This window comes from Gracilinanus agilis, chromosome 4, assembly GCF_016433145.1.
Source record: "Gracilinanus agilis isolate LMUSP501 chromosome 4, AgileGrace, whole genome shotgun sequence".
Classification (NCBI taxonomy): Eukaryota; Metazoa; Chordata; class Mammalia; order Didelphimorphia; family Didelphidae; genus Gracilinanus; species Gracilinanus agilis.
In genome coordinates this window covers 368600535-368625280 of record NC_058133.1, presented here as the reverse complement: position 1 = coordinate 368625280, position 24746 = coordinate 368600535, and the positions used below count along the sequence as shown (strand labels likewise).

At 37.0% G+C, this 24746-nt stretch overlaps 2 protein-coding genes across 2 annotated transcripts in view; one reads left to right on the top strand and one right to left on the bottom strand.

The window, feature by feature from the left end:
- The window catches only part of NT5DC1 (5'-nucleotidase domain containing 1), a 246551-nt gene that overhangs the window by 203372 nt on the left and 18433 nt on the right, over positions 1 to 24746 (bottom strand). The window contains exons 5-7 of the mRNA XM_044676784.1: positions 23069 to 23152; positions 19530 to 19533; positions 13621 to 13697 (exon numbers count right to left, since the gene is read on the bottom strand). Of these exons, the coding sequence (XP_044532719.1) occupies positions 13621 to 13697; positions 19530 to 19533; positions 23069 to 23152 (165 nt within the window). The remainder of the gene's footprint in view (positions 1 to 13620; positions 13698 to 19529; positions 19534 to 23068; positions 23153 to 24746) is intronic.
- COL10A1 (collagen type X alpha 1 chain) lies at positions 81 to 11027 on the top strand. Its single transcript, XM_044676783.1, has 2 exons — positions 81 to 231; positions 9139 to 11027. The coding sequence occupies exons 1-2, from the start codon at positions 81 to 83 to the stop codon at positions 11025 to 11027; spliced, it is 2040 nt and encodes a 679-aa protein (XP_044532718.1).

Below are 24746 nucleotides of genomic sequence, written 5' to 3'. Positions count from 1 at the left end.
AAAAAATATATATGAATATATTTTACACTTGTATGTATATAAAATGATTCTTTTCTTTTTGCAGAATCAGTCTGGGAAATATGCTGTTACAAATAGCCTTTTTGCTGCTAATCTCTAACTTGGTTCATGGTGGGTTTTATGCTGAACGATTCCAATCACCTACAGGAATAAAGGGGCCACCACCCAATCCAAAGACACAGTTTTTCATTCCTTACACCATAAAGAGTAAAGGTAAGACAAAAATACCTCTTTGGTTTTACTAAGCATTTGCTACTTGTCTTTGGGCAATTCTGACAATTTTCTTTTCTTGTTATTTCTACCTAAGAACTATTAATCCTATGATTGCTATCAATTGGTCTCACTTTCTCAGTGGGACCAAATTGTTAGTGATTTGTGAGAAAAGAAAATTTACAGAATAGTATCAACATCCCTGAAATATATATATCAATGTCATAGGAATAATATAAAACACTCAATATTTCTGAACTCTCATGTTTGGATTTACTTTCCCAAATGATGTTATGGCAAAAATAAGCAGTCTTATTGTTTAAAAAAATTTATTTATCCCAAAGCAATAAACCAGACATTATCTAGAACCTAAATGAATCACCCAATTTATAAATAGGAGAAGAGCTGAGGTAAAGGTTTTGTATGCCTAAATAGTTTCTTCACTAATTCACTGATTTATTCAACAAACATTTATTAAATCCTTCTTTTCTTACTGGACTAGACAATGTGCTAGACCAGGATTTTAAGATAAAAACAATGGTAATCATAAATCCCAAGTGGCAAAATATAAGCTAACATCTGATTAAATGAATTTTAGGAACAAAAATGACCAGAAACTGTTTTAATCAACCTAAGGAAAAGGATTTAGTAAGCAAATGAATTAAGCAACATTAAACATTGGTCCTTGATTCAATATGATTAACAGTCTTCATAAAATTCCATAAATCTGTTAACTTACATGATATAATTAAAATCTACTAAGCTTCTAACACAAATTTAAGGTGTCTTACAACCTATTATCAAATTATTTCAGATACCATATGAACAGAAACATTCATAAAAACAGCTGAATACTGACAAGTTTTAACATTTTGTTTTGCTATGTCTTGTATGTTAGGTTACCTCAAGTAAAATGTCTATCAATCACATAACAAAAATACTGAAGCATTTAATATGAAAGTATAAAATGATGTATTCAAATATTTAATGTCTAAAATTGTCTAAGATAATTTTGGTTCAATATTATATATTTGTATTAATTGAATTCCATTAAAATTACATGTTAGAAAATGACCAACATAATTTTTACTATAGGGTAAAAATAGATCCCTTCATAGGGTAAAAATAGATCCCTTCTCCCCTTTTCCCCCCCAAAATGAACTCAATTTCCCCTCATTTAACAACACTTTATGGTATAACCCAAGTTTTGGCTATTTGTTATGACTATTAAGTCCTATTCTTCCTGCTCCAAAATGAGTTTTCCCTACTATAGGTGATTCTGCCTCTCATTCAATTGGGAGCAATCTTTTAAAACAAATTACAAAACCACATAAAAGGATTTTGTTTTCAAAAAGCCCAGCTACGAAGCGTGGACTTCTTTCCCTTCCAGTAATGGAGGTTTACGCCTTTATAAAACAAATCCATTTTCTTAATAATAAATTAGACCCCAGAATAATATATCTCAAGATTTTAGGGGCTTTACACAATGAAGACAGCTTATTACTCTCACCAATCAATACAACTCTATGCTCCTTTTGTAATTTTTTTTTAAAATCTTGCCTTCTTCTCATAATGAATACTGTGTATTGATTGGTTCTAAGGCAGAAGACCAGTAAGGACTAGGCAATGGAGCTTAAGTGGCTTGCTTATGGTCACATAGCTAGGAAGTATCTGAATCTGGATTTGAATCCAGGACCTCCTATCTCTAGGCCTATTTATTAAAGCACTTAGCAGCAAAACTGTGGTAGTTATTCCCCAACACACACACACACACATACACACACACACACACACACACACACACACACACACACACACTCTCTCTCTCTCTCTCTCTCTCTCTCTGACATTTTTGCATATTTGGGGAGGAGGGATGAAAACTCTTATTAAGAGTGGCATTTTTGTTGAAAAGATAAGTATTTTATATCATATGTCCCTCAGATAGGTGGAGTTATAGGATAGTGAGAGAGACTAGACCACAAATATAATTGAGGAAAAATCCTATATAGGAAAATCTCTACCCAATGCAAGTCAGCATTTGATAGACTAAAGGAGTCACCTAGAGCCCTGAGAGGTTAAGTAACTTGCCCAGGATCAACATCAGACAAGGGACCTAAACTCAGGTCTTCTTGACTTTAAGGACAGATCTTTATCTACTACAGCAAAATGCCTCTTAGAAGGGTAGTTATAGTAAGAAAAGAGAGGAAAGAGAGAAAGAGAGAAAGAGAGAAAGAGAGAAAGAAAGAAAGAAAGAAAGAAAGAAAGAAAGAAAGAAAGAAAGAAAGAAAGGAAGGAAGGAAGGAAGGAAGGAAGGAAGGAAGAAAAAAGAGAAAAAGAAAGAAAGAAATCCATTTTTATCTTTATGAATTTGATATAGGGAATAGAATTTGATTTACTTTCAAAATTTTATAACTTTGAAATAAATACTCAATTTAGTTTTCTTATGGAGTTGACTTGTATGCTAACAAAACCCATGGATTTGACTATTATTCAAAATATTATTCAAAAAGTTGAAAATAAAGAACATTGTAACATACTTGAAGCCATATCAAAGATATTCATACCAATAAAAAAATGGTCAATTCAACTTTAGAAACTGAAATGTAATCTAGTTCTTTGTCACTTTTTGAAATATTAATATTGAACAATAATAGAAGAAAGAAGGAAGCGAGGCCTAGTGTATAGAAAGCTGACCTCAAAGCCCATAAGTCCTCCATTTAAGTCTGGCCTCTTAAGCAAACTTGACATATGATATTCTGCAAGTCTTAGCCTTTCAGTGTTCTAGGCATTCTAAGACATTATAAGGTAAAGAGAAGATGATGATATGCTTTAGCAAGGGAATTTCCTTATTCAGGAGCTCATCAAAAATATTAATGAAATCCCATGTCTGGTTCCTAAGTCTACTATTCCTAAGAATAAGTAGGAAACCACTTTCATTTTTTTTAGATTCTAAACAATTAAGTGGGTCTTGTTTATTTTGTTTTCCCTCAATACAACACATTAACTTTGTACTTTTCATCTGCAAGACTCAGTGCTAGGTACTTACTATCCTGCAAAATCGACATATATTTTAGGTAAGTGAAGTCATGGGCAGGCTTTCTCTTGTTTATTTTGCATTTTTTATTCTTCCCTTTTAAAAAATATCAGATCTAAGGGAAATATAGTGCCTGTTCTATATTGTTTCATGAACTTCACTGCCATGTCACCACTGAATTAACATTCTATCCAAGACAAGTTCTTAGCCTGAGCCCTGTGTTCTTCAGAACACATAAAAGGATCACTGTTATATCAGCAAAAATCCTCCTACTGATAAAAAGGAATCAAAGAAAGTTTCGTATAATGGGTTAAGTCTTGGAAGGGGAAAAAAATCTTTCCAAGAAACTTATTTCACGCTACAAAGAAATAAGCCAATTGATTTTAAGCTTCGTTTTCCTCATTAAAAAAAAAGTTTTATTTGATAATTTTCAGAATTTAAAAAGAAGAACAGTAAAGGTTGGTTTGGAAAAAAAGAATTGATGGAATTAGGGTTTGTCTGTCTATCTGTCTGTCAGGTGTGGCAACAGATAAAAGTGAAATAAACTAGCTCTCATTAAGGTCAAAAGTGTGGTACTTTACAGTGACTCCAGATCAGGGAAAGCTTTGTAAGGAAAATGCCATCATACAAAATAGGCCCTGGTAGAAGAAAAATATTAGTGTGCAACTCTAATCCCCTGCCAACGAACTTGATTTTGCCTTGTTACATGCCCCACATATGTTCAAAATTAGTGATTCCATTCCATGATAAAACATTCCCCCAGGCATTTCACCACTGACTGATAGCCTGTTTCAAAGGGAAAAAAAGTTACTTTCCTCCCCTGAACCTCCATTCTACAAGAGAAATTAATTAAAATAAAAAAAAAGAAAAACCTTATAATTTGAATAGAGTACCTTTTCATTGATTTAGATAGTTATTGATTTTTATCCCTTAAACTTTTTATAACAATTCTTATTTATGAAGAACTTCAAGGTTTGCCAAAATACATTCTTCACAATAACATTATGAAATACAGAATAAAAGAATTTTTCTTCCCACTTGATAAATGACAAAAAATGAGGCAAAGAACCACATCCACATGGTGGTATCAAAAGCTAGTATCAAAGCCAGGACTTTAACAGGGTTTTTTGACCCCCTCCTTCCCAATACTAGTACTTGTTCCATTAGACTACGCTTTTCATGATGCAAATAATGATTTTTTCAATTTATCAAATGCATTTTTTCTCTATCATCCTAACAGCTAATAAAAAGCTAACACTTTGAATAAAATATACACTAATTGCATCACTTTGCAAAACTATATTCATGCTATAATTAGTTTGTGAAGATATAGTTCAATATGCCACTTTCATTGCAGTAGCTAGTAGGGTTCTTAAGGCTTTTTTGAACCGCATGGACCCCTTTAACAGAATGGTGTAGTCAATGGACCCTTCTTGAGATAACGTTTTTAAGTGCAGTAAGTAAAATGCAGAGGATGACAAAGGAAAACAAAATAGATTCCTCCCTCTAAGTTCCTTTACTCCCTGAAATCTCTTCCTCAAGACATTCATAGACTCCAGGTTAAGAACTTCAGCTCTAAATACAATTAACAACTGATTCTATTGAAGCAAATCCTCCATATTCTCAGTGTGAGGCCAGGGAAGCGAGAGTGCAGAGGCTCTGGATCTAGGATTTCATCAGTGTAAGATACCATTTGATCAGGAAGCTCTCTCAACCCTTGTACATGAGTAATGCTTCCATAACACTTATCTTCTTATTGAAAGACCACCATTACTTGTCTATGATCACACATCTATTATTTGTCAGAGGTAGGACTTGAATCAAGGTCTTTCTGACTCCAAGGCTGATGGAGTGAAGCCAGCTATTTGTTTAATTCAATAAATATCATAGAGTCACTGCTTTAACAAAATTAAGCAAAATTAGCAAATTCACTTTCTGTGGCAACACAAAACAAGTACTGCTTTGCTTTCAGTTATTTGAAAGAAAGACAATAGGGATTGTGATGTAGAGCAAGGGGCCAGCTACCTGTTTCATCTAGGTTTCTCTGTGGAGCCCTCCCACAAGAATATTAAATTTACATGAACCCCTGATGGGGCTCACGGAGCATAACTTTATACTCAAAGTAATAAGCTATCTGGAAGTTGTTTAGACCCTAGTTACGCTAACAATTTAAAGAAATTTAACGTGAATAAGATACTCTGTATGTTATACTAATAGCATACTTGTGGTAATCTGTGATATAAATTCATTTTCTTCAGATGTTAGCACAAACTAGATAAACATGAACATCTACTTCTGAAAATTTTGTTCATTCAGGTAGAATGCCTAAAATAATATCACACTTAAGGTGTCATCTTCAATAGAATTTGAATAAATTCAATTTAGGTGTTTGCTGAGCACTTACAATGTTCCTAGCATTGTGGATCTTAATGTTGCTTTTCTATTCCTAACTAATAGAAAGAGATAAAATAAATATCATCCACACCTAGTTCATGGTAATGACTGCACAAATTGGCTTTATTTGGTGGGGAAAGTAGTTTTCTCTTTTTAGAAAGCTTGTGACTTGCATTAAAATTTCTTTTATAAAGGACATACCTTCTTCAGATATTGCTATTTTTAGGAATTAAAAACTCTGATTATTTTTTAAATATTTTCCTAATATTATGTTCATTTCTAATTTAAAATGTTATTATACAACACACATAAATATAGCTACAAACCACCAAATGGAAACATATATACAGCACTGAGGAGCCAAAAACAAATTTAGGAATTAGCATTTAACTTTATATTTCTAATATAGAGAATTATAATTAGCATGCTTAAGCAAAATTCCATTAATAATATTTAGTAGTAAGCCAAAATATTAGTAGCACTATTATAAAATGAAAATGTAAAAATTGAAACACATTATCATTCACTGACAGACATTATTAATAATGGTGACAGAAACTACTCTATCAAAACATAAGTCTGATTGACAAAGGAAAGTCAGAACCAGTCCAGCATCACTTTATAAACAAAAGTATATATTCCTATTTGAGAAATGAATATAAGCAAAAAAATGCAGATGTCTCTAAACTGAACATTATGGTCTAAAAGCAGAACCAAAAAAGTAAGTTAAAACTGTGTTCTGCACTAATTTGCATCACAATTGATTTTATGATCTGGCTGGCAGACTATGATTCTACCCCTGTAGAAGAATCTCAATATTTCCGTATGTTGATACTTTATAGACTTCTCCAGGGTATGTTATAGCCATTCAATCATTTCCATTTCTTCATGACCCTGTGGACCATACTATCTGTGGAGTTTTCTTGGCAAAGATACCAGAGTGGTTTCTGATATCCTTCTCTAGCTCATTTTGTGGATGAGGAAAACTGAGTTAAATGGCTTGTCTGTGGTCACATGGCTAATAAGTGTCTGAGGCTAGATTTGAACTCAGGTCTTCCCGAGTCTAGGCCCAGTGTTCTACCCCCTGAGCCACCTAGCTGCCAAAGACAGTATTACCTCCATTTTAATTTAATGAAATTGCTGGATGACAGCCTATTAATTTTAGAGTGGAAGAAGCCATCCCATAACTATGTAAACAGTACCTACATCTGTGTATTTTGGAGAACTGAAGTATGATTCACATTAAGGCAATGTACTCAGTACATCTGACACCAATTTTCTCTCTGCATGTTACCTTTCATTACTGTCATCACAGTTTAGGTACATTTTCAATCTGTAAGAATTCAAGGCCCAGTTTTATTTACAAACCAAAATTATAGATTTATAAAAAGCTTGTGACCAAGATTTTTTAAAGAAAAGGATATAATTAAATTGCAATAATAATCCTTAATAATCTTAGGAAATCATGTTATGATTTTCTGAAGATAAGACTTAAACAGGTGAAAATTTTTTACAGTATCACCTTTTTACAGCCTATCTTGGACATGGCTTGTCTCAATCACATACTTTTGACCATTTTAATGGCTTTTTTACCCAAAAATGTCTCCTTTTAAAGAGATATGGCTAACTCCCATTTAATATGGTTTACGCTTTGTTTTCAGACTGTATTTTATGTTAAAAAAAAAAAAAAAGACAATCATCTCTTGTCTCACCTGTAACTTACAATCTTTTATATGAGTGTTTTGGGGGGGGGCGTGTATGTGTTAGAGAGAATCAGAGACAGAGAAAGGCAGAAATAGAGAGAGACACACACACACACACACAGATAGATTAGTTCAGCTATCTCCTAGGCTTCTATTCCAAATACATAAGTTAAAACTTTTTGTTAATGGAGAAAGGGACTGTACTTTTGATTTTATATTAGCACAGGGAACTTTGGATGAAGAAATTCTACCAATTCAGATCAGAAAAGTTAAGAAAATCATCCAACATCTCACAGTCAATATGTGTCAGAGGCAGAACTTGATCTCAGATCTTCTTGGCTATAAGGCTAGCTATTTATCCAAGCATTCCATCTCTCATTTGTTACTAAGATTTTATATATATACAGATGTGTGTATATGGATACATATGTATATAAAATTTTGTATGTAATTACATTATATATAAAATATATTATTGTTATTAATATATTATTATGTGTGCATACACATACATGCTTTTAGCTTTGAGAATGGGAGAAGATTTAGGTTGATGTCCAAGCTAAATCTGAGCATCATTCAGTACAGGTTAGCCAGTCAGTCGATAATCATTTATTAAGCATCTACTATGGGCCAGGCACCCTTTTAAGTGCTAGAGATATAAAGAAAGGTAAAAGACAGCTCTTGCTTTCATAAGCAGCTCACCATGTGACAAATGCATTTCTCATTAAAACTATATTAACTGGGGGAAGGTAGTTAGGTGGTTTGGTGGACTGAGAACCAGACCTAGACCCAGAATGTCCTGGGTTCAAATCAAATCTGGCCTCAGATACTGCCTAGTGGCGTGACCTTGGACAAGTCACTTATACCCCCACCCCCACTTAGACCACACCCCTCTTCTGTCCTTGAAACTAATACACAATATTAATTCTAAGATGGAGGGCAAGGTTGTTTTTTTTTTTTAAAGCTTTTATGGAAAAAAATCAATATATTCAAACCTTTTCAAATATATTTTGCCTTTCCAGTTTCTACTTCTGTATACATTTAATTTTTCTAGTGTATCTCCATAGGTATATAGATATATTTCTAAATATTATATACATATATGGAGATATAGTCCCATATATGGATAGATTTTTGTATATGTGAGCATACATACATGTATGCATTCATCTATACATATAGGTAGATACATGCATGTACAGATATCTTCCATAGAGAGGTCTATCTATACATATATTCCAAAGAAAATTCCAGAATATCTAGCTGGTCTCTTCTTATGGCATGGTAGTATTCTGTCCCAAACACAAATCACGAGTTAATTCTTTAAAAAACCATGGAAAAGACCTGCATGGTTATGGTTTCCAGTATTTATGCAGGCAGGGCAGGAGCTCTCTTTTTTTTCCATTTTATACTTGTAGTGCTTCCTAGCACAAGGATTTTCACAAGTTCAGCGCTTAATTAATGCTTACTGAATTGCTGCAGTGAATGAATTTCACAGTCCTATGAGGACCCATTAGAATAGGGAATGGATGAATGTATCGGCAGCCTCCGTGTTAAGATACTGTACTAGGTTACCCGGTAGCTATAAACTCACCTTCTCTGTGACTTGAGAGTGGACTTTTATTTTATTGACTGTTTAGATTTGGATTATTCCTAAAAGCAGAGAAATTAATTCGATAATACCAGAACCTTTTTTTCAGCCTCGTGATTTATAATTTGGGAACTATGATTTTCCACAAAAATCCTAATTTCCCACTGTGTATCTATCATGTCTTCTAGGCATACCAATAAGAGGAGAACAAGGTCTTCCTGGACCACCAGGCCCCACAGGCCCTCGAGGACAGCCTGGACCTTCTGGCCCTCCCGGAAAGCCAGGCTATGGAAGCCCAGGGCCTCAAGGACAGCCAGGCATGCCAGGACCACCAGGACTCTCTGCAGTTGGGAAACCAGGCATGCCAGGTCTCCCAGGAAAGCCAGGTGAGAGAGGACGGTATGGAGAGAAAGGAGACGTCGGACCCGCGGGGTTACCTGGGCCGAGAGGTCCACCAGGACCTCCTGGAATTCCTGGACCTGCTGGCATATCTGTGGCAGGAAAACCAGGCCCCCAGGGGCCAACAGGGGCCCCAGGACCAAGAGGCTTCCCTGGAGAAAAGGGTGTGCCAGGCACCCCTGGTATGAATGGACAAAAGGGGGAAAATGGATATGGAGTACCTGGCAGGCCAGGTGAGAGAGGCCACCCAGGTCCCCAGGGTCCCATGGGACCTCCAGGGCTTGCTGGTGTAGGAAAAAGAGGAGAAAATGGATTTCCAGGACAGCCTGGGGCCAAAGGAGACAGAGGTTTCCCAGGGGAAATAGGCCCACCTGGCCTACCAGGACCCCAGGGCCCCCGTGGCCAGCCTGGGGCAGCAGGAATAGGAAAGCCAGGAGTCAGTGGGGCACCAGGCCTGCCGGGGACGCCTGGAATGAAAGGTCTTCCAGGAGCTCCAGGAACAGCAGGCATGCCAGGTGCACCTGGGTTTGGTAAGCCAGGCTTGCCAGGGATAAAAGGGCAGAGAGGGTCTGAAGGCCTTCCAGGGGCTCCAGGAGCCAAAGGGGAACAAGGCCCGGCAGGCCACCCTGGAGAACCAGGTTTGGATGGGCTCCCTGGGCGCATGGGGCCCCAAGGGCCCAAAGGAATACCAGGTAACCATGGCCTCCCTGGTTCTAAAGGGGAGGCAGGACCTATAGGTCCTGCAGGGTACCCAGGGGCTAAGGGAGACAGAGGCCTACCTGGCTTAGAAGGAAAACCTGGCTACCCAGGAGAACCAGGTCTCAATGGTCCCAAGGGCAACCCAGGGCTACCAGGACCAAAAGGGGACATGGGATTGGGAGGTTCCCCGGGTCTGCCAGGCCCTGTGGGAGCAGCTGGAGCCAAGGGAATACCAGGACACAATGGGGAACCAGGCCCTAGGGGAGCCCCTGGAATACCAGGCACAAGAGGTCCAGTTGGGCCACCAGGAATCCAAGGATTCCCTGGAACTAAAGGAGACCCAGGAAATCCAGGTCTGCCTGGCCCAGTTGGTATTGCAACTAAAGGACTCAATGGACCAATGGGGCCACCAGGACTACCAGGTCCAAGAGGCCATGATGGAGAGCCGGGACGTCCGGGGCCTCCAGGACCTCCAGGCCCACCAGGCCAAGCAATCATGCCAGAGGGCTTTATAAAGGCTGGACAAAGGCCAAGCTTGTCAGGGACACCTCTAGTAAGTGCAAATCAGGGTATAACAGGAATGCCTGTGTCAGCTTTCACAGTTATTCTCTCTAAAGCCTATCCAGCAATAGGCACTCCAATCCCATTTGACAAAATCATCTATAACAGGCAACAGCATTATGACCCGAGAACCGGCATTTTTACATGTAGGATACCAGGCCTGTACTATTTTTCCTATCACGTGCATGTGAAAGGGACTCACGTGTGGGTGGGCTTGTATAAGAATGGTACTCCCATAATGTACACCTATGATGAATACACAAAAGGATACTTGGATCAGGCTTCAGGGAGTGTCATCATAGATCTCGCAGAAAATGACCAAGTATGGCTACAGCTACCAAATGCAGAATCCAATGGTTTATATTCCTCTGAGTATGTTCATTCATCTTTCTCAGGATTTTTATTTGCTTTAATATAAAAACAGCCCGCATAGCTAATCTACATTGCCTGCTTGAAAAACGTTTTTAATGAGATGTTTTCCTAGAAGACTCTCCCCTCCAGCACCAGAACATTGTAAAAATTGACTACTTTTCAAATGACTAGGTAAAGCAAATTTACCATTAGGAACGTAAGTTGAAAAAATAGTATTGTAAATTGCACATGAAGATCACTCTTATTTTAAGTATTTCTAGTCATTACATCTAAAATACCCTAATGTTTTATGTGAAAACATGTGATACTGTGTAATTTCACTCTCTCTGTACTGTAATTCACTAACAGAAAAAATATAGCCTCACCACAGAATCATCTTTTGGAGACAAGAAGTTATCTTGTGAATGAGCTTATATCATAGCCTTAAGGGGATTCATTTTAACCATCAGAAACTGCTGAGTTTACCTGAATATTTTATGTAAATTTTTAACACCATAGAGAAAAATAATTTTGAAAATTCCAACTAAAATATAGATAATTTAAACACTTAAAATAATATTTTATGATATGTATGCTTCTTACCTGTCTAAAAGCAAATTAAACAAAACCTTCATATTTTAAAAGGAGGAACACTTTTAAAGCCCAGACTGAACTGTTTTGAACTTAAATATAAAACAATCTATACAATTTATCTTAAAAGTGAAATATATGCCAACAATCCAAATCATTTTTGGAAAGAGAATAGTTAGCCCTTTGAATGACTCTTACAAACAATATCATTAATGCCAGAAAGGAAAAGAAAGCCAATTACAAGAATAAGTCTTAGAAGAAAAAGGCTTTTAGTCGAAGACAGATTTGATTTCAGAAATTTGACAATAACTTTCAAAACATGCCAAATTCTAACCACTAATATTAGTACACTTTGAAGACACTTAGAAAAAGGTACTGTATCCCTAGTAAACTTGAACCCACAGATTTGAAAGGTGCTGTACCCTCCAGTACTTTCTGATGGTGGATTCTGAGTAGGGTGCATTCAAGTATGTTTCCCTACAATGGTGCTTGTATGAATAATAAAGAAAAATATTTTAGCTGAACTAAAGGCCAAAAAAACCTATTTAAAATAGCATTTTTGTATACAAGGTGCTTATTCTTGAATCACCTCAACCATTCATTTGGTAGCTGAAAATCTTCTTAGTTACTATCTTCAAAGTATGGAAAGATGTCCTGTGACAAGAGGACCTCTCAAGTTAAAATATGAAATGGTGATATTTCCTTATGATTCATTTATTTAAGGCAGTCGGTACAGATGAAAGCTGTATGCAGTCAACTGGTTCACATGATGATTACTGTTTTTGTCATTGGAAAGTACCTTTTATTACTTGGCTTCTTTCACTTTATTATATGGAATGTTTTGTTTATTGGACACTTGTTCAAATGAAATTTCATAAATATTTACAGTACAGTAGTCTACTGCATGTCTTTCATTTCCATGAATTTTGGTGGAATTACAACTGGCATCAAAGGTTTCAACCATTTAAATAGAGATTATTTATTTATGCACTGTGTTGTATTTGTATATTGCTGTTTCAAAAATTCCATGACAAGCCTGAATCTTTTGAAAACACAAATGGTTTCACCTACTCTCTAATTACATTGCAACAAAAAACCAAGAGAATGGATTTTTAGGCTGGATTCATCTCAAACCAGCATATTTGCTATTCTAATCTGTTCTTTTAATGCTTTTTGTTTTTCAAAGTTAACAGAATGTAAGCCAATAAACTAGTGGACATTTTTAAAAGCTGACTTGGGACATGCTTTTTTTATTGGCACCCGGCTATAACCACAATGCTACATTTTGATTATATGACAAAACAAAGCAATTGGCCAATTAAGAACTGTTATCAACTATATAAAAAGGAATGGCATGCCCTGAGTCATACTGTTGCTGAGGAATTAATGCCCAATGACCCACTCCAATAAAAGTGAGGCACTCCCAACTCCAATAAAAGCTTCTATCAGCCCAAGTCACCAAGAGCAGCCTAACAAATTCAAAAGTTAACTCCTCAAAGACAAGAAAAATGGCAGAGAGATAGTTCCCAGGCTGTTTAATTTTCAGTCCTTATAATTAGGAAACAATAAAACAAAATTTTTTAAATTATTCCATGGTGTAGAAAGGCTGGCAGACCCTTGACTTTTAAGAGTTAATGTTAATCCCCTTCAGGTATCATGATCCTTGTTGTGGGTCAGAGCCAGCCTTGTTTGTCAAATAAAAATGGCTGGTTTCTCATGAGTAGGCACCTCCCCAGAGGCTGCCCTGGGAGTGAGCCAGATGTCCATGTCCTTGCCAACAGTCAAAGCAATCCTCAATTTGATGCTCTGGCCAAGGGATTATCAAAATCAGGGTCCTCACACCAGGGAGCACACAGCCAGTTACTTAAAATATGCCAAGGAGGTTACGAAAATAGTGATTGTGACAATAGCACATTCTTCAGACCACAAAAAGATTAATCGATGAAGTTAAATGCCAACACTGAATATATGAAAATCCTTTTCAATAATGACAATTTAATTAAGAGAAATAATGGAAGTAGCTTCTAATTGATTCACCAACATTTTGAATAAGATTTCAAGGAACTCACCTTTAAAAGCTGTTGTTTTATAGTTATGGTGTACACTAGCAAGAATATCCTTCCAAAAATCAAATGTTTCCAGGTTACTTTTCTGTAGAGGATCCAAAAAACCAAAAACAAATAGTTACCCTAATTTATGTGTACAGGAAAAAAGATGTTTATGCAAATAACTATATTTCTCAGTTCTGCAAGAAAGATGCTGATATTTTAACACATAATACTCTATCAGTTGGGCATTAGCAGAAAGTTACTAATGACCCATTAAATGTAGATAGTAAAAAATAGACACCTTTGTTGAGGTAGGAATAGGCCTAAATATTCTAGAAAGTAATATGGAATGATGGGAAGAAAATAATTAAAATGACTGACTCTTTCACCTTGAGATCCCACTGTGAGTCAAGTCCAAGTACCCCAAGTAGATCAAAAATAAAAAGAAACATCAGAAAATGTTTACAGCAGCACTTTTTGTAGTAGCAAGGTGCTGGAAACAAAGTAGATGCCCATAGATTGGGGAAAGGATAATCAATTTCTGCCATGTGAAAGTAATGGAATAAATCAATTAAGAAGAATTTATAAACTACTTGACATGTGAAAGAAGCTGTGCTAAGTGCCAGAGAAAAAAGGAAAAAAATGAAATGATTTTTGCCTTAAAAGAACTTACTTTTTTTTTAAGGCCTTGCTTTCCGTCTTAAAACCAATACTGTGAATTAATTCCAAGGAAGAAGAGTGATAAGGGCTAGGCAATGGGGGTTGAGTGACTTGCTAGGACCACAGCTTGGAAGTGCCAGTTCTGAACACAGGGTTTCTTGTTTCTAGGCCTGGCTCTCTACCGACTGAGCCATCTATGTGTCCCAGAACTTCCTTCCTAATTAGAGAGACAACATTTACAAAAAATGAACACAGGATAGTTTGAAGAGGTTCTCTATATAGCTGGTGGGACTAGGAAAGGGATTATAAAGAAGAAAGAATTTTAGGGGAGCCTTGAGTAATCAAGGTATTCCAGTAAGCAGAAGTGAGGAGGTAGAACATAGTAGTCAGCTAAGGCAAAGGCATGGAGAAAGCTCTTAAGAGCATCACATGTGAGGGACAACAACTAGGCCAACATGGCAAGAAACCAAAATGTATGGGGTAAAAGTAATTTGTAATTACACTGGAAAAGTGTGAAGGGGTCAGGTTGTTAAGAGTTTATATTGACATACAATTTATAATACCAGAGTTTATATTTGATCCGAGAGGCAATTGAAAGCCATCAGAGTTTCTTGAGTATGGGAAGATGTGATTAGGGCTGTACTTTAGGAAAATCATTTTGATGGCTAAGTGGAAGAGAGAAAAGAGAGGGGAGAAGCATGAGGTGAGAACAAAAAAGGCTACTCCAAAACTCCAAGTGAGAGTGAAGAGCATCCAAACCTGAGAGCGGCAGCTATGTGAATAGAGAACATATATATGAAATATGGAAGAGTTATCGGGAAGACCCAAACAGTAAGATTTTGCAATTAACTGGATATATAGAACTAGTGAGAGTGATGAGTCAAAAATGACACCAAGGTTGCAAAACCAGGTGACTAGGAAAATGGTCAACACTAATACAGAAATTCAGATGAGGGTCAAGTCTGTATTAGAAAAGGCAATTTAGATTTTGATATGCTGTGATCAAGACTGATGTCTATAAGACATTCAGTTTCAAGGAATGTATAAGGAAATTTGTGATGTGGGATGTGAGCTCAAGAGAAAGACCAAGTCTGGACAAATAACAGATCTTATTTTTATCTACATAACAATAATTGAATCCTTGGAAGCTAATGAAAATATCAGGTGATAGAATGCAGAAAAGGAAAAAAAAAAGATCCAAGAAAAAGGCTTGGGATACCTCCATAGTTAGTGTGAATAAAAATAGGTAATGATGAAAGAGAGGAAACTGTGAAGAAGCAGAGGTAGGAAAAGAACCAGAGAAAGTGGTATCATGCAGATAAGTTTCCCCAGTTTATTGCTTCCCTTCTAATTTTAATTAAGCAAAATCATTTTAATTTTATGTAATCAAAATTGTCCATTTTATCTGTTAGGATAACCCCTGTCACTTGTTTAGTGACAAACTCTTCCCACTATTGTAAAGTTTAAATTCTTTTGAGAATAATTTCAGGATAAGGATCTTGCCATCTCCCCAGAATCCAGACGAAGAACTTGTTTGGTGAGGACACATGAAGATGTCTGAAAAGCCTTCACTGTACCATGAAGACTAAACTTTGAACTTTGGGGTGCAGTTGATTGAAATATTGGGAGTTGAAATTGAGTTGTATGTATTGTTTTAATTGTACACTGTTGTGCCAGTGGGGGACAGCCCCCCAAATTGGTTTTTTGTCAATGCGGCTAATTTTAACCATTTGTTCATCTATTTCTTTTATCCCCAAATTCCTGAAAAATTTAGAAGTTGTTATTTTTACAGGTCCAGCGAAGAAAAAAGGACTAACCTTTTTTTTTGCCGGACCTCACGGGGAATTGTAAAAGTGAAATTTGGGAAATGCCATTCTATAAGTGTATATATTTCTATGGACATGGGAAATGTATCAAAACTACATTTCCCGTGATCCAACATGGTCCAACTGGTTTCCGTTTCCGGGTCTTTGGGCATTGGGGAGGCCTACATCGACGCAGAGAAGGGATGTAATCTCCGGGGTTAGGAGGGAGTGGTCTCTTTGCCAGTAGGCTCTTGGCCAGGAAACAGGAGACAGTAATGGAGGCGGCAGTTTTTGAATGCTTACAAGCGCGTGGTCTGATAACTTTATCTATAAACATGGCTTTAATTAAAATACTAATATATATATTTATACCAGCCTTTATCATTTTTCATATTTATACTATCCACATTTGTGAATTTATTTTTTACTCAGGTCAGGCAGCTATTTGGAGCTTATTGTAGTAGATATGAGAGGTTAGTCTAACTTTCTTCCAGAGTGCCTTCCAATTTGCCCAGAAGCTTATTTTTAATACCTTAGTACAGTGATGGAGTGCCAGGCCCTGCCCCCACCCCCAGAGACCAAGTGCCATGCCTTGGCCCCCTTATCCCACACAGGGGAGGAAGGAAGCACTCCTATTGGGCTGCTGGGAAGAGGGGCAGATGATGAGAGGCAATTGTGGAGAGGGGAAGAGTGGTAGCCTGAGTACTCTGCTCCCCTCCAGCTAGTGCTGCCTGTGAGCCACCCACCTTACCCCCTATACACTCCCACTGGCTGCTGGGTAGAGGATGTGAAAAAATGTCATCAGGCATGGTGTAGAGAGGGAGGGGAGCAGTTGTACTTGAGTCCCTCTGCCTTTCTAGTAAAGAACTGGGTGGGGGTAGGGGTGTTGAAAGGGTGGCTGTGTGCCCACAGAGAGCTTCCTGTGTGGCACCTTTGGCACTTGTGCCATAGGTTTGCCATCACTGCCCTAGTAGGTTTATAGAATATTTGGTGAGTATGCTGATGGGTATTCTGTAATATTTCAAAGATCATTTACAGTGGTTCAACAATCACACCTGCCATTTCTTTCAGTCCTCTTATATGTAATTTATCCAGAGCTCATAACATTAATTCTTTAAGGGCAGGTAGTGATTCTTTTATTATCTATTTATATTGAGTTCAGATAGCAGAAAAGATAGAAATGAAATAAGATTTGACTTCAAATACCTTCATTGCTTCCCCCCCACCCCATTAGCTCCCATTTGTTTTATCTTCTCCCATTAGATTCTAAGCTCCTAGAGAGCAGGGATTATCTTTATGTTTATAATATTCCCAGGACTGAGCAGTGTTTGGCATATGGTAAGTGCTTAATAAATTCTTTTTTTCTCCCTTCTTCCTTCCTTCTTTTCTTCCTTTATTTCTTTCTCTTTTCTCTTCCTTCCTCCTTCTCCTTTTTTGTTATCACATCTACACAGAGGTAATAGTCTTATCCCTTTGATCATCATTTTTTCTACAGAGTATTTTTTAAAAGTACTTTAGCTTTCCTTGTTAGGTTAGTTCTGAACTTCAGTGCCCCTGACTTTATTCTCAGGCAACTGTTGCCACACTCATATTCATTCATCCCCTGTTAAGCAGCTTTTTCTTTTATGCTCTGATTTAAAAAAAAAAAAAAGCTAAATTAATCAATTAGTCCCTTTCACATTCACACAGCTCTCTAAAGTTTCCTTCTTTTTTACTCCTCAGAATTGCTTTTGTCTTCAGAATGTCATTCTTGAGAGCTTTGCAATCCTTTCTTGGTTGACTTCTTCTGCAGAATTTTAAGTTTGTGGAATCCTACTCACCCTTTCTCTGAACCATAGAAAATCTGCTCTCCCCCTATTCAGGATATGTGTCACATATGCCTGGCTTTCCTTTTCTTCTTTATCATGAATTACAATAAGGAGTTATCTCTTACCATCAATATTCCTATTGTTTCTAATTCATTTGCCATTTCATTTTTGTTGGTCAGAATCAGGCCTTTAATAAGAAGTTCACCTCAACTACTTCATTTTTTTAAAGAATGAAATGAATCATTATGGCAAGCCAAGAAGTTATTAGCTGCTCCTTTTCTGGCAAAGAGAGAGCTCCAGCAGATGTCTGGATAAAGTTTTGGCATCGTCACTAAATCATGCCTCTGTCAGGCTTGAAAGCTGTTTCTTGAACTTCTTCCCTATTTTCTTTCTCTGACTTGGAGGTCCATAGTATACCCCCATAACAATATTGCTTTTGTTTCCATCTCTGTTGATATTCACACATATGTTCTCCCTCATGTTACCAGAGATCTTAGGTCAGGAGATCTCTTTACACCATTGTTCAGTATTACTCTGCATGTCTTTATTCGGTTGCTTCTGATAATCCATAATTTTCTAGATTTATATTCCAGGTATAGGTCCTGCCACACCAGGTCTCAGTAATACTCAGGGTGAAACTTAGCCTTTTGCACTTATGTCTCTAGTTTTTTTTGCTTACTGCCTGTACTGTGTGCATATGCATAATGGGTATCTGAGATTATGGATTTCATTTATTTATTTGTTTGTTTGTTTCTGGTAAATTGTTGAATGTCTTTAGCTGCTATTCTTGTGTTGTAGTTAACTATCCAAGGGATCTAGTTGGGTTCAGGTGGTTACAGGCATTTTTCTCTCTCTCCTTTTAAGTTTAAATCCCTTTTGATTACAGAGGCAAGAGTCTAGATGAATATATTTTTGCTAGTCTTTTACTGGGTATGCTCCATCCTAGCAGCCAAGAGTCCATCATAACTCTATTTTAACCCTCAGGCTAGGATTCTAAATCATATTCTTGGATATCATATTTTTAATCATGTATCTACTTCCTAGCTCTGACTTTCTTTTAAAAATATTTTTATTGATCTTTTGTTTCTGCATCGCCATACATTTCCAATTATATTCCTCCCTACTCCCCCCTCCCAGAGGATCTGGAGATAAAGTGAGACAATTCAGAGAATTTTCACTTATAACAAATACTTTATAAAAGAAAAAAAAAATGAGCAGAACTAACCAATATATCAACTATTTGCCATTATATGCAAGGTCCTAATAAACAGGATTCCCAATTCTGTAAAGAACAGGCCAAGCTTGATTATAATTTCACAGAATTTAGTTGTGATAGTGTTGTTGCTGTTTAATTTTACATTGAAGTTATTATAGTCCTGACTCTACTTACATGACTTTGCATTGGTTCATGTAAAACTTCCCGGGCTTCACTGATATATTGGTTTTTTTTTATAAAACACAGCAATATTCCAAACCTAAACCTGGATTGCTTCCACCATTTGCTATTTCCACTCCTACTCACACACTGCTGAGCAGAGTTAAAGAAAGTGTCACAACTTTGCTATAGGTAACTACCAAAAATGTATGTTCTTTAATCTCAAATAGGAGTGGTAAGGTGGCTCCATGGAGAGAGCATTAGGCTTGGAATAAGGAAAACTTATCTTCATGAGTTCAAATCTAGCTTCAGACACTTTCTAGCTGTGTGACCCTGGCCAAGTCATTTACCCCTTTTTGCCTTAGTTTTCTCACTGTCAAAATGAGTTGGAGGTAGAAATGAGAAGTCACTATAGTATCTGCCACAAAAACCCCCAAATGAGGTCACAATGATTCAGATATGATTGAAATGATTCCACAACAATAAATCTCAAATGAACCCTCATTGCAGCAAGGTATCATTCTATTTTTCCTTAACTAATTTCATAACCCACTTTTTATAGCTGCTGCCAAGCCTATTCTTTTGTCTTCTGTCTTTAAGTCTCCAAATATACATATATATATATATATATATGTATATATATATATATATATAAACATGTCGCCACAAATACACTTATGTATTTATATGTATACATACACGTGCACGTTTATGTAAGCATAAATATATTCATATGTATATAGGATATCCCAAAAGTCATTGTGCAGCTATAAGCTTTAATAGCTTAAAGAGTGTGTGTGTGTGTGTGTGTGTGTGTTGATTAATGATTTATAATACTTGGAAGTAATGAAGCATTATTGTGTGGTAAGAAATTATAAATATGAGGAATTATGAGAAACAAAATATATATTAATTGATGAGGAATGAAACAAACAGAACCAAAAGAATAGTAAACATATACTTAACTTTGGAGTAATTAAAAACCAACTGCTGTTCCTTGGAAAAGATAATAAAGCCTATCTCCCTCCCCAGGAAGGCAAGTAGGGCAGCATCCTATAAACATTGTGAGAAGTGGTAACTATATCAAATGTTTTCACTTAAGTAGGAAAGGAAAGGAATAAGATCTAGTCATTTATATAATGCCTGCTATGTGCTGGGCACTGTGATAATTGCTTTATAAATATTATCTCAGTTGGTCTTCACAACAACCCTGGGAGGTAGGTGCTATTATTATTATCCACATTTTACAGGTGAGTAAACTGAAAGAAAGGTGAAGCAACAAGTCTAGCTTAATACAGCTCATAAGTATCTGAAGCCAAATTTGAATTCAGCCCTCAAGGTCTAGTGCTCTAGGCACTGAATCACCCAGCTGTCCTAAAGCAGTGATTCCCAAAGTGGGCACTACCACCCCCTGGTGGGGGCTGCAGCAATTCAGGGAGGTGGTGATGGCCGCAGGTGCATTTATCTTTCCTATTAATAGCTATTAAATTAAAAAAAATTAATTTCCAGGGGGCTAAGTAATATTTTTTCTGGAAAGGGGGCGGGAGGCCAAAAAAGTTGGGAACCACTGTCCTAAAGTAAGGGTTCGATGTGAAAGAGGTGATTTGAAAAGAGGATCTTTTTTTGTGGAAATATCACAAATATATTAAGATGCAGTGCATCACTTTTTTTGAAAGAGCAAGTCATGCCAAATTGGCCTTATTTCCTGCTTCAATAGGGTCACTAGATGCCTGGAAAACTGTAGAGTCAGCTTACCTTGATGTCAGCAAAGCATTTGACAAATCTACATCCTTACAGATAAGATGGAGAAAATATGTGCTAGGTAAGAGTAGTTATACAAATGCAGAACCCACTGAAAAACAAAACTTAAAGTATAGTCATTTAAGAGTTTGATGTTAACACAGAAGGTCTACAATGGAGCATCAGACCACCTTGTAGGCACTGAGAACTTATAGTCTCCTGGTAAGAAATGGCCCTGAAATCCTGGAATGACACCCCAAGAAAGTGGCAACAGAACCAGGCCAGGCCTTCCCTCAAGAAGTGTGCAAAGCTCAGCCCTAATATCACTTCTAAGTAAGGAAGCAGCCTGGAGAGAGGAGAGTGAGCAAAGAAAAAAAATTCCACATAATGGAAGCCAAAGACACTAGACACAAATTCAGGAGACAATGACTGCAAACATCTATAAAAGTTTCAAAGAAAACCACAGCTTGAGTATTCAACAAAAAGAATCAGAACTGTGTAGAAACTATGAATCAAACACAGGAGTGAAGAGAAAAATAAAAGGGGCTGAACAAGGACAAACAGCTCTCGAATATGGGAAGACCCCCACATGTCTCCTATAAACCCTATCATTCCTAGGGTCATGGTGGAGAGTCTAATTAAACAAGACCTCAGACTGGTTCTATTATCTTAAGAGAAGAATGAAAAGAGCATAAATCCAACAAGGGCAGGAAGGGGATTATCTCCCATAATCTGAATAGTAAAGCAGATATTTACACAAAAAAGTGGAGGAGATGAGGAGAGGGGTGCACACTTGAAGAATTCACAGACACACAGAGTTGGGTACACTAAAATATTCCTAAGCAAATCCTAAGGATTTGTATATTTATAACTCTTTCTGAGATGGCAAAGAATGGGAATCTATAAATTAAGGAATGGTCAAATGAGCATATAAATATGATAAGATATGACTGTGTGGTGAGATGAAGCGGATTTTTTCAGAGAAACATGGGAAGATTTATATGAATTGATGCAGAGTAAAAACAGCTTCTAAAGTGAAAGCAATATGGTAAAGACAATCTACTTTTAAAGAATTAGGAACTCTATCAGCATATTAACCAAACAAGATTCCAGACATTTAATCATGAATCACGCTGCCTACCTCCTGACTGGAAGTCTCAGAGGGCAGAATGAGATAGATTTGGGGGGGTTGAAGGGACAGAGACATGGCTAACCCTGAAATGTGTTTGGCTTGACTAGTCATTTTTGTAACAAAGGTTTTATTTTTCTTTCTTTTTCTGTTACCCTTTATTCGTGATTTTCAAGTAAGAACTGGCTGACTGTCTGGGATGTTGTAGAGGGTATGGGTTGGTCTAAAGTCCTCAGAGGTCTCTTCTAACTCTGACAATGTTTGAAATAAGCTTCTTTTAAGATATGTATCATAGTTTATTAAATGCTATTTTGAAAAGAGTATATTTTTAAAAGTGGTGCAAGTGGGTAAAAGATTGAGCTTTGAGTCAGAATGACCTCAGTTTCAATTCTGCCTCACACACTTATTGACTACATGACTTTAAAGTCATTTAAGCATACTCAGCCTTAAGTTCCCCACCTGTAAAAGGAGGGTTTTGAAGGTTCCTTTCAGCTTTAACTCTGTGATCCTATGATCATAAGACAACTTATTTTTTATTTTCTCATTTAAAAATTATAAGCATATGTAGCATATCCTGAGTTACCTTTACACATTTCATCATAATCAAGAAATTATGAAAAAATACAAAGTCAAACTACATAGCTTTCTATTTTCTTGTTCTAAACATCTGTACCCCATGCCAGAAATTAACTTCACTTCACTATGGCAGAAAAAAGTGATCAGAAAATTACTATTTAATCTCTCCAAAAGTGTTCAGAAAATATCCAGTATTTGTCTTCTTCAATCATCACTAAAATTACAAAAGAGAAAAATGCTACTAATAAATGGAATGGTAAAACTTCACATCAAAAGGAATCACTATCTCTATAAAGTTAAAGTTACATTCAAAGATGGAATTAAAAAAAAAACCACAAAAAAAACAACAACAAAAAAACAGGCTCTGAGTCAGCACTTACCCCAGTTAAGCCATCCACAATCCTGGCACAAAGAAGGGCTCCAGGAAGGTCAAAGTAGTTGTCATAGAAATAATATTTTGCTGGCAAAACAGTAAAATAAAAATGAGTTATTTGTTAATTAGGTATCAACACAGATATTTGACTTGAACCAAATACAAGAAAATGTGGCTCAATGACACTAAATTCTAGACAGACTACACACTCCTTTTCCATTTTGAAATAATTCCACTGAAGGCTTTATTTCTTCTAAGGAAATGTCCAACCCTGAAGGCTCAATGAACAAGCCAGTCATATGACGTGCATATCTTCTTTGGATTTCTCCAACATGCCCAGGACTGCATACCTCCCCCTCATTTTTCAGTTTCTTTTTGCATGCTGCCATATCGTTAGATTGTAAGTTCCTCGAGGGTAGAGACTGTTCTTTTTATTATTTGTAACCCCAGAACTTAGTGCTGTGCCAGGCTAAATGAAAGTGCTTAATAAATACTGACTGACCAATGAAAGTAAAAGTACATTATGCAAAGAGAAGTAAAATGTTATTTTTATAAAATTGTAACTAGCCTACTCAAAATTATAACAAACCTAAAACCCTAAAACAAGTAAAATCTGATCTACGATAGCCAGAAGTTCCTGCAGTCAATGTCAATATTCTTTAAATACACACACACACACACACACACACACACACACACACACACACACACACACACCCATGGCAGGATCTCTCCTCAACTTATTTCATCTTCAATCAATCAAAAAGCAATTGTTAAATATCTCTGCTGGACCCTGTGAATTGTTTGGGATACAAAGAAAAAAATGAAGCCATTCCTGTCCTCACACAGCTTACATCTAATGAAATGTGCCTTTTAGTTGTTTCTATAAATGAGGGAGGCAGCCAAGTAAAATTACCAGATAGTCTATTCACAGGCTTTCCCAAACTAATCTCAAAAGTAGTATAGATGACTCAGCCTCATTTTACATTTGAGAAAGTATAGATTTTCTCCTTTCGCACCTCAGGGGGCCCTTTGTCATCCATCCTTCTGTATTTCCTCTGCCTTTGGCATTGCATACTACCTCCTCTTTGTAGGTAGCCTATTCCTCCATGTCTTTTTAGGACATCACATTCTAAGTGCATCTTTTGTGTCTGCTTTGCGAGGGTTCCTCTTCCTTTTCCCAACCCTTTATGGAGGATTGTTCCCCAATTCTGTCCTTGAGCTTCTTTTTTCTTATATACCTGGCAGTCTCATTCAACTCCTGGGGCCTCAAATACTGCAATTATGGAGATAACTCCCAAATGCCTATGTCTAGCCCTGACTTCTCTCCTCGGTTCCACACCCACATTTCCAAGGGCATACAAGACGTCTTGTAGATGTCTCCAAGGCACTCCACGTGCAATACTGTCCACAATCAAACTTATTTTATTGCTTTTTTTTTAAAGTCTTACCTTCTGTCTTAGAATCAATACTAAGTGTCAGTTCCAAAAGGGCAAGGGCTAGCTAAGCAATTGGGGTTAAGTGACTCACCCAGGGTCTACACAGGGACACACAGCAGTGTTTTGGGGCCACCTATGAAACCAGGCCCCCCTCTCTCTAGGCCTGGATTTCTAGCTAGTTGCCCCCTTACCTCTCTCTCTCTCTCTCTCTCTCTCTCTCTCTCTCTCTCTCTCTCTCTCTC